The 11,329-nt window shown below is 39.6% G+C and overlaps 2 protein-coding genes across 2 annotated transcripts in view; both read right to left on the minus strand.

The window, feature by feature from the left end:
* Positions 1–6,866, minus strand: part of TMEFF1 (transmembrane protein with EGF like and two follistatin like domains 1) — a 157,613-nt gene extending 150,747 nt beyond the window's left edge. Inside the window, exon 1 of the mRNA XM_048939260.1 lies at positions 6,786–6,866. Coding sequence (XP_048795217.1) covers positions 6,786–6,798 — 13 coding nt within the window. The 5' untranslated portion in view covers positions 6,799–6,866. The remainder of the gene's footprint in view (positions 1–6,785) is intronic.
* CTNNAL1 (catenin alpha like 1) overlaps positions 1–11,329 on the minus strand; it is a 596,511-nt gene that overhangs the window by 505,452 nt on the left and 79,730 nt on the right. The window lies entirely within an intron of this gene.

The raw sequence follows: 11,329 nt of genomic DNA on the forward strand, positions 1-11,329 counted from the left end.
TTGATATTGAAGACAGGCAGTATGGTGCTCACTTTTAATTTGACAAGGCACCAATGACTTAGAAGCTTCTGAATCCCAAACAAATTCTTTTTCTGGAAAACAAAACAAAACAAAAAACCTTCCATTCACAACAGTTTACCAGAGCATTCAATTTTAGCAAAATTTTTCTTCAGGAAATGTTTCTTAAGCCCAAAATAACTCTAAAAATACTTTCTTGAAAAGAGAGCTTAAGGAAGACACAATAGGTTTAAAATGAAACAGTGAAGTGTGCCAAAAGGCACTAAAACTGTGATTTACATAAAAATATACAGAGAGAAAATGACAGCAGTAATGAGAACTGCAGATACGGATTGACAAACTGTAAGACAGCAAAAGTATCTTGGTAGAAAACTGAGTTGGAAGAAAGAGAAGATTGCTTTGTTCCTTTTAGGGAATGAGATCCGAAGTGTTAGTATGACTTTTAAAAAACAAAGAAAATCAAATTTTAGATATTAACAAAGGAAAGGGTCAACATTTCTGCAGGAATGCCATATCTAATATATCAAGGATTGGCAACAGCTTTTTTCTTCTTTTTTGGTGGGGAATATTTATCTCTTTTTCTTATTCAGAAACATAACTTCAGATCTGACAAATTCAGTCTCCTTTCTCCATTTTTGAAGTTTTTAAACATACCATCTTTTTAGGGATGCTCTTCCATTTTTGCTTTCCATTACTATTTCTTTACAAGGAAGTCAGTAGGCTTGTTTAAGCTCTCTGCTTGTCAGTTCCTAATTATGAGCTTTTGTCTTGTTAAGATGCTTGTATACATGTTCTTTTCAGCATTTACTTGATTCAAAATTACTATTATATTTTTCCACAAAAAGACCATAAAGATAAAAAATATTGTGTCCAGAATGTCTAAAATTTAGTTGCTTTGGTTTGGTTTGGTTTTTTGTTTGTTTGTTTTTAAATAATCTTCAAAACACCTATGAATAGACACACAGAATACAGAGAACTTAAAATACTGTATTCTAAAAACTAAAGACTTCCAATAATGAACAGTATAATGAACGACAGTGTGATTTTGTGGCTGCATACTCAGCTTCCCATCGTTAATGTGAATAGTACATATATAGAGAACAATAATTATTGAGAATCTGCCCCTTTTCTACTGCCTCAAATGCAGAGAGCTTCTTCTTACCTGCCAGCAGCACAACACTATAACAGTGCTTTACAAAGCTACCTAGAAATTAATTAGGCATTACTAACATGCCTTTTATGCAGTGTAGCATCTTACAGTGTGGGACTCTCTTTTGTCCTTATCTTGTGCCCAAAGGAAAGAAGGCAGTTGCACGCAAAAGGGAACATTTGGGGTATTTTCAAGCCTGTGAAGTCTAATCTCTCAGGTATTTTTCCTTCCAAAGAAAAAAAATGTGTCTACAAGGAACATTTATGTTGTATTCAAGCATGTAAAATGCATAAAAAAGGCTCAGATGAAAAAATGCCTTTCTTAAGTACCAGAAAATAGTAAGAAAATAAGATCAGCACATTCAGATCATAGGACAAAGTTATCAGGGAAGCATCTGCAGGAAATAGTACAACAACCACTATTCTACATGCAGAGCTAGAAAAGTAGAATTGCAGAACGGTTTGGATTGGAATGACCCTCAAAGCCCACCCACCTCACCCCGTGCTGTGTGCAGGGCTGCCCCCCACCAGCTCAGCTGCCCAGGGCCCCATCCAACCTGACCTTGAGCCCCTCCAGGATGGGGCACCACAGCTTCTCTGGGCAGCTGTGCCAGCGCCTCACCACATTTCGAGGAAAGGATTTCCTTCCAACATCTAATCCAAATATCCCTTCTTTTAGTTTACAGCCATTACCCCTTGTCCTATAACTATCAGACTGCGTAAAAAATGTGTTTTCCTCTCCCCTCAGGTACCGAAAGGTCACACAGTGAGATCTCCCCAGGGCCTTCTTGGCTCTTCGTTTCTTTCTATAGGACCCTCCACTGATCTATGACTGCAGCATCAGCAATTGTGCAGGTTTTATTGTGAGTCCGGAAATATATGACAAAACACGAAATATGATCCAGCAATATCTGGTGTTCAGGTTTTCAAGTTATTTGAAAATGTCCATTTTGAGTTTCTGGGGCCCATGACTGAAAGAAAAAAAAAAAAGAAAGAAAAAAAAGAAACAAACCTGAAAACAAATTGTCTCTAACATCAGAAAATAACTTCCATTATTATTTCATGCTTTAAACAGCGTAGACTATCAGCCACTCAGACCTGCTTTTAGCATTCGGCTCGCTGTTTTTTAATACTTATGATCAGTGCATTAGTGATCCTTGGCCTGCTCCATTCATTGCTTACTTCTGAAATACTAAGGTGCATGTGGATGAAATTGTCTTTTTTTTTTTTCTTTTTTCCCCCCTGCAACTGAAAGAGCTAGAAATATATTTTAAAGAGATGAGCATGAAAATTCTCTTCTGAAGAGATGATTAAATAAACAGCATGTTAGGGCTTTAAAGAAACTTTACAAAATAAAATTAAATATGGAGATATAGACAACAGCTATTTATTAAGCCCTCTCTACCAAATACATCTCATACAAATTCTTACATCTCTCCAATCCCCTCTGAATGACCTAAGCTGTAACTTCTTAGGAGACAGAGCACAGAGAATACCTGAAGGCTTTTCTGAACCCACGAAATTTGAGTTAGTGGTGTGAGACACAAAAATGATGAAATATCTTTATCCTTTCCCACAGCTGTATTTTTAGTTAAAACTTTCTCCCTGGAGGAAAGGACTTCTCTCGCTTCAGGTTTCACTTTTGTTCCATCCTTTCACCAACTTGCAATAGTTAGTAAAGTTAATCCTTGGGTGTTGGAGCAATAGCTTCAAGTAAAGCCTTAAGGATCTGAGCCAGCGAAAATTCAGAGTTACTAGAGCTCTGCTACACTGTATTAGCCAAAATTTCCACCATCCTGAGGTCAATTAGAGCAGATGGTATAGGAAATTGATTTCAGACATTTATAGATCTCTAACCCAGGGATACTGGAAGCACTGTCTTTTCTCAGGGCATCACTTACCAAAGCAACTGCTTATTAGCAGGAGGCTCAGAGACTACAACTGACTTGTGTAACCACTACATCTTTTTTTTTTTTTTCTTCCCTGTGAAAAATATTCTGGTGATTCCTTGAAGAAAATCATCTCTCCTAAGTTTTAGATGATGGGAAGAGATGTGACCATATGGTCATTGACTATGTGATGCTCACAACCTGATTTACAAGGCACGCTGAGAACTGTCACGGGACTATATGTCATCAGTGCAAGTTTTGCTTTCTAACAAGAAATTAGGAAGCACACTCTGAAAAACAAACAAAAAAACCCACAAAAAATAGCAAAAAAAGTCATTTGCTGGGTGCCTAAGCTTGACTACTGTAAATTTATTTTATTCTGATTGCTTCCCATGCAGCATTTCTGTAGCAGATCTCAGTGCTGACTGCATTTTGCATTGCGGAGAAAAATGAGTGGAACAACTCATCACAGCCAAAAAAAAAAAAAAAGGAAAAGGTTTGAACAAAAATTCTTACATATAGGAGAGTTCTTCTGCTGTCACTCATGCTCTACTTCCAATTTTGTTTCTCTATTTTACCTTAAAATAGACATCTTGAAAACATAAATGGTTTTGGAAACAGTATTTGCTATCAGTATTGAGAGTTTTGTTATTTTTTGGACGTGAAAAGAAGTAATGCATTCTTAGTAATTGAACTGACTCCAAACTGTGAATAGCATCTTCCAGTTGTACCACAGCAATAAGGTTACTCTGGAATTGCGCAAAGCAATTTGCTCTCCAGATGAAGAAAAGAATCCAGGTGACATACAACAAGAAAATTTAGAACTGAGTAGTAGTAGAGAACAATCATTCTGTTTACCAAAGAGCAGATAGCTGTGCCTTCTGGAAGGGAGTGTTAACTAAAATTGCAAGCAACAGTTGAAAGAGAAGAAAGAACTGCAGAATTTAACAGTTATGGCACTAAAAGTAGCCATGTACTGACAAGCCTGAGGCAAATAATATTGCTACTTAAAAGGTTGAGTTAGGAGAGCAAGTGTTAGCTATAGCTTCTGGGCTATCAGATCACCTGAAGCAAGTCAGAATGAAAAAATCAGTGCAGCACAGCATTTAGTGTGCTATCAGTGCCCAGTAGCAGATATACTGCCTACTGAGCTGGGGTTTTGTTGTCATTGTCTAGCAGCAAGATCATTTGTTTTAATGACCTTCTGCCATCATGTAAAAGCAAAAGCTCTTCTGATTGGATGTGTGGTAAAATTAAAGGCTAATTGGTATTCCACTGACAATATACAGTAGGTACCTCATTGTGCTGCTGACAAGATCTGATTGATGCTGCTTCAAGAACATACAGGTTTAAAGGAAATTAGTTTGATAGGAAAAGAATTGCAGCACCAAATTTTCGAGTTATCTACTAGTGTTCTATTTCACAAGAGATATTATACCATCCAAATTTAATACATACCAGGCAGAAGAAACCATGACAAAAATCCTAAGCATTATTGTGGCATCTGTCATATGCTGCATGATGTTATCATGTCATTGAAACAAGTGCACCTGGACACAGCAATAGTTTAATAAAAGTGAAGATTTCTGAGTATCAGTTCATCAAAACAGGCAAGTCTTACGGCCAACAGTAGGCATTCTACACAGAGATCCTTTTTTCTACTAGAAGTGTTACAGGAATTCCTGAATATTAATGCTGGGCTGCTAGACATCCAGAAACACTGCACATGCCACATAGTTCTGTGTTGTATTTGCAGTAGTGTAGAACACTGTTGTGTTAGAAGAGATACAGAGTTTGTCTTGTCATGCACAATTAATACAACATATTCTGGACACACTGTCTATCCTGCAGAATGTAAACATGAATTTGGAATGTTCCCCAAGACCAACTCAGTGCATACACTCCTCTTTCTTTCCAGAAAGATCCAGAGAGGAATGTGGCAACAGTTTTAATGCATAGAATACACTGCAAATGCTTGCTTGTGTGACGTAGGCCTCGTGTCATTACAAGGTTGCTTTATGTATTACCTTAACTGTAGCCATAAAAGCTTAATTCATCAGTAGTTAAACTGGTATTAAACATTAAAAATATTTTTAAATGACAGAATGTGTCAAAGAGAAGGCTGGCCAGGCACAAATCCAATACTGCCTTCAGTACAAATGGAAGAACCACAGCAGAGGTCACTCTGATGCAATCTTTCTTTTCAGAACACTGCACTTAAAAGTAGAGACAGTATGCTTCTACCACAAACTTCATTCTTCAACATGAATTTTCCCAGCTCAATCAGAGCTTCTCAATATTACACTGTGATCTAAAGTAAAGAAGTGAAGGCAATGGGGGCCATAAAGCCCAGTGTTATCCTGGTGAGAGTTGCAGCCCTGCTGTGTTGATTAGACCAGCTCTTATGGGATTTAGGTTTCTGTTCACACAAATAAGCAAAACAGGAACAGACAGAAGAGGAAGATATTGCTTCTGTCTGGTAACTACAGCTATACATATTTGGTTATATAAATATTTGTGGTTTTTTTGACAGAATAGCTAACCTTCTGTGTTTTAGAGACATATAAAATGTACATGTTTGATGATGTTGGATCTCTTAGGCAACTTTCAGAAGTAAATAAAACTCTAGACTCCAGATAACAAACTGTACTCAGACACTTAAACCGTTTTATTCCTAAGGCACAAAAGAATAGAATCTCCATCCTGGGATACCTTGTATTTGTTTTGTAGTTTCCACTGTAAAGATGTGTAATAACTTATGCTACTTAAAAGCACGCCATGCATCAATAAATACTCTGATTCTCTTGCTTAATCGTCTTTCAATCAGTAGCATATAAATAGCATATAACATTATTTACACTGCACGCACTCAGTCTGTCCAATAAGTGGCCTCTGATCTCCCATTCCTCCAGCTGCTGGCACCTGGACATGTAAGCTCCTCAGGGCCATTGCTCCACACCAGCTGCTGGAGCCCAGACCCCCTCTTCCATGTGTGCATACACTGTGAATCTCTCTGGTACCTGCCTCCTGAATCCCTGGGTCTTCAGTTGTCTCATGTAACACACATGCAGACAGGCTCTCTGATAGCTGGTCCCTCGATCCCTTGGGACTTTCTGGTACCTGTTCTGGACCTCCTGATTCCTCCCATAGCCTACACTCACAGTGTTTAGGTCTCTCCAATATCCAGACCAGACTTAGGTCTGACTCAGTACTTGGCTCTCAAGCCTCTTATCCTACTGTGCTGCTAGTCCAGCTTAATATTCACTTACAATTACACACATGGGTGAACATATCAACACAATATACATGTACTCAGATCCCTGTCACTGCTGTGTCCCTGTCACATTGTCTGTCACTGCTTCTCTGTGCTCATGGAGATGAGTCTCTAATCACACAGCTTGTCACACAGAGCTTATACAACGGGTGGGATATTTTTTGTGTCTTTGTTATGTGTCATAGTAAAGTTTAACAATTTAGAAATTTCTTTTTACTTTTTTTTCCTGTTGGTGTTATTTTAGTACAGCAAATCATTTGCGTTTTCTCCATCACTGACTCACACAAAAATTTGGGCTTTTCTACTGTGAATTCCAGTCATTTTCACCTGCATTCTTTACTGGTATTCTGGATACATCAATAGCATACATCAACACACACACCAGTAAACAGAATCAAAAGTACTGAAAAGAAGGATTGCAGCAGACCCAATGTAAAGTTCTTCTTTATAAATACCTGGTGATCTCATGCTCAGTCACTAGGAGCTCTTCCACTGATCTCAGCAGCTGTTGGATCAGGCTAAAGGTAAAAGGTGTTCTGTGGAGAGAAAAAAAAAATGGTGTAACTTTAATATTTTATTTCCATTCTTTAATATTTTAATCATTTCAAGGCTTATTCTTTCAAAGTGATTTGTAAACAGCTCTAAAACAACATGCAGCAAAGATTTGCAAGAAAATTACTTGGGCCAAAGACCTACCCTAGCAGTTAGCTCTTCCATAGGCCCTTGTGCATCTAAGCACAGCACAAGAGGATCTAATGCTGTGCAACTTTTAAATGACTACTTCTTTTGTTTTCCCTCTATTCTTATGAGAAGGAAGAGGAAAAGTATTCTTTGAAATGAGAACAAGCCACTACAGGGAGACAGGAACAGAGCAGAAGGTCCTTGCAGTCCTTACATAAGGAAACCATTTGTGTACAGTGCTTGTTACCATCCCTGCTGAAGGACGTATGCTTATTTATGTTTTGTTATTGCTCTGCACATATGCTAATAAAAACCACCACAACTCAACTTGCAGGTTGCTGAACATTCGCAGCCATATGGCAGCCATAACCAGTGATACTGTTTTTTTCTAGATATAATGCTACGTATTTTGAAAATCAGTAAGGAACACATAAATAACATTAATGATATGACTACATTAAAATGCAAGACTTAAAATATGGTGCCATCAAATATGCAGTTGTTAAGTAGTTATTTGGTGTGCTACCAGACAGAGGAACATTTTGCAACAGGAACAGAAGAAATTATGGCTTTGGGGATTTTCCTTTACAATTCTGAAATTCTATCAGTAGTACACAAGGATTAATGGAGATTTTAAAGAAATTACAGAGAATCACAACAGAAATAATGTGATAATGGCTGCGTAGCTTGAAACAAGTATGCTTTGGAACATTCAGAACAAATGTAATATTTCTTTTTGTGTAGCTGTTCTGACTGAAAAGTTAAAATGCAAGGAAATATCAGTCTTTTCAAATTCTAAGAAACTTTCAGAGATAAAAGCTGATATGTTGAATATTTCTTAAGAGGAACCTCAGCATCACACTCAAAATCCTTTCCCTACCCACCTATCATCACCTCCATTAAGTGTATAACATCGGACTCATGCAACACATTTTTGATGAGGTCCTGCAACAGCTAGAAATTGCAGGCATACAAGAGACTAGAACTGAATTAAAACAGTCAGCACCTCACTGTTCCCAAAATACTACGATTTTTGGGGGGATCAGGAACAGGCTGCCCAGAGCAGTGGGCATGGCCCCAAGCTGCCAGTGTGCAAGAAGTGTTTGGACACCACTCTCAGACACAGCGTTTGAATTTTGGGTAGTCATATATGAATCCAGGAGCTGGACCCAATGATCATTGTAGATCCCTTCCAACTTGGGATATTCTATGATTTTGTGATATATGTTCGGCAAAACAATCAAAAGTTTTGGGGCAACATTATTGCCAATAGTTAAGCAGGTTATATTATCCCTAAACATTTCTAATATAAATGCAGACTAGCTGGGAAAACAATCACGACATTCACATGTCTGGGTGGGAACAAATCATCTGTAGGGACTGTGCAGTTGGCTAAGGAGTGAAGTTCACTGATTCTCACAATCCAATGAGAGCTCACTAACACTTCCTCTGACACAGCACACACACTCCTTTCCTCACCTACCACTCACTGTTCTTGTCTTTCTTGTCTCACGCTACAGCTATTTAATTGGTTGATGCGATTGGATTAAAGATTTTGCTCATATTGACTACTGAAACATCCAACTGTTTGAGGCTATGCTTAAGGTTAGAGATTCAAGACCAGATGAGGCCTGACAGGTCCTAAAGTTTTTGGTTTTGTTTTTTCTTTTTTTAAATAACTCAAGGCCTGTTATATAAAACAACCACAATCTAGCTCAGCTAATGGCTGTTAATGGGCTTTCTGACTTTAGCCAGAATAACATCTTAGCTACATGAGTGCTATAGTTCAATTATAAAAGACATAATTGCTTGTGGAAGGCAAGCTTGCTTTCAGCCTGCTACACTGACACTTAGAAGCCCTGCTCCTTGTGAGACTGAATCACCTTCCCTGGGCTCCACAGCAGTTATCGCATACATCCATTGTACTCCTCCTCATTCACCTTCTTTCCAAGGTGAAAAGATTGTTGTCTCCTGGAAGCCTCTTCAAACAGAACAAACAAAAGTGGCATTGAGGGTGGGCCTTCCCATCTATGGTGCACCCTCTTGGAAGCCTGAGCCACAGGCGGCGTTAGAGCTGCAGGCACACAGCGGATCAGAAGCAGTTGAGATGCTGCCTGATTTGCTCTCCACTGTATCTCTAAATAACGTCTTATAATGTCTTATACATTCATTGAACAGTCCACAAGGGACACCAAGAGACTTGTTTTATGTAGCCATCACTATGATTTATACAGCTAGGTGTGGTCCAGAGCTCCTGTTTTCAGAGTAAGCCTTGAGACAGCAACAAGAACAAAGACAACTCAGGTGTTTTGATTTTGGCATGAGGTAAACTTACTGAGATAATTTCAGGTATGATAAAAGAGGTTTGGTTTCAAGTTTTACTGCAAATAAGTTTGGGTTTTTTTTTTTTAAAGGATTGTTTTTACTACCCCCTTTTTATTATTTTTTTCCTCAGTTAACTACTCAAATTAAAATAGGAAGGAAAAGGATAGCGCTTTTAGCACTGAAGACCATTTCCCTGTGACCTAAGCTCTGATGCTTAAATCTGTAAATGACCTTGACAGGATGTGAGAGGAGATAGCAGATTTGACACAATGAAACAGCAGGAGACAGCAGATACATTCAAGAGGCTGGAAAAACAGGCTCACCATTCAGTATCTGTATTTGGAAGTAATAATAGTAATAATAAACTATAACAAATGTCTAACATTATCAGCTTAGGTATAAATGCTATGTCACTGCAGCATCATAAAGGCTTCTGGTCAATAGTATTCATGCAAAGGGAATTTGCACTAATGAAAAAAAATACACCCTTCTTCCATTTTGCCTCCTCTTGCTCACCCACTGGGGAAAAAATGAGTAAGGCTGAGGGACACAGTATTCTTTCCATACTTCAAAGCTAGTACAAGGAATAAAATGCCTGATCTGCTGCTGTTTCTGGAAATGTTCACAACCCATAGCTCCATTCTGCCCTCCAGTCAGCCAAACCTTTGAACAAACATGTTTAATTCATCCAGGCTTGGAGGTATTAGGTATGGAGATCTGTAATGTGAATCATCTGACAAGCCAGGGGCACTGACAGTGGCAGCAGAAAACAGGAGAAAGATGGCTGAGAAGGGACTGGATGTTAAGTTCAAGCTGCTGGCAATCAACCAAGAGACACAAAAAAACCCTCATATTCTAGGGCTGGATTTGGTACTAACTTCACACTCCAGGAAGCTGAGAGGCCTTGGCATTTGGTGACATGAGGGAGGCCAGATTCAAATCCAGCTGCGATGTGTTAGCAGAACAGCACCCAGTGCTGCAGCAGTATTAATGATGCTACAGCAGAAAGTAAAGTTCTGGGAGTGGTGCAGGAAGAAAGGGGAAATACCAAGAGCCTACTGCCAGGGCATATAAATGTTTTGGGGCTATGTTCACTTAAAAGGGGTACTGCAAAGCAGAATTTGAGAAACACAGGGCATCTATCAGCTTGCAGCAAGTTTCAAAGCCTTCCTGAGTGACCTCCATCCTTTCTTACTTTCTCTGTTCACCTGTGCATGAAGAGCAGTTTTCTTCTGCCAGATCGTTAATTATAATGACAGATTCAACCAATGTTCACTGCAGTACCCTTGTGTATGTCACCAAAGAGTGACACTGCTTTCCATTTACCCAGGCCTTTTGCTTACAGCTCATCAGTCACTTTCTACTCCAGGAACCAATTTCTCATCCATACCCTGTGCCAGTCCTCTTTGAGGACTGGGAGTCCTTGTGTGGGACCACTTCTAGGAATCTCAGGAATGCTGTTCTACCTGGTCCATTTTCTTACACTGGAAGTACAGCTGGATATTAGGAAGAATTTCTTCTCTGGAAGAACGTGAGGCAGTGGCACAGGCTGCCCAGGGAGGTGGTGGAGTCACCATTCATGGCAGCATTCAGGAACATCTGGATGTGGCACTGAGGGACATGGGCAGTGGGCATGGTGGGGATGGATTGGGGTTGGATCAGATGGTCTTAGTGGTCTTTTCCAACCTGAATGATTCTGTGATTCTGTGGAATGGCTATTAATTCGAGTTAGTACTGCTAGTCTCTTCTCACCTCAAGGCCTTGGGCAGCCTGAGCTGGTGGTAGCGGTTGGTGCGTAGCCCTGCCCACAGCAGGGAGTTGCAACTGTGGGGGCTCTAAGCTCCTTTCCAACCCTAGCTATTCCGTGATGCACCACGCTTGGCTCACTTTAACTCCCTTTAGAGCATTTCGCACCTCGCAAGGAGCAGCCCGACCACTTGCACAACCAGTCACGCTCTCAGAACCAAGGCTCCCCCCAGCACACAGGCCGGCC

The sequence above is a fragment of the Lagopus muta genome, chromosome 3 (assembly GCF_023343835.1).
Source record: "Lagopus muta isolate bLagMut1 chromosome 3, bLagMut1 primary, whole genome shotgun sequence".
NCBI classification, from domain to species: domain Eukaryota; kingdom Metazoa; phylum Chordata; class Aves; order Galliformes; family Phasianidae; genus Lagopus; species Lagopus muta.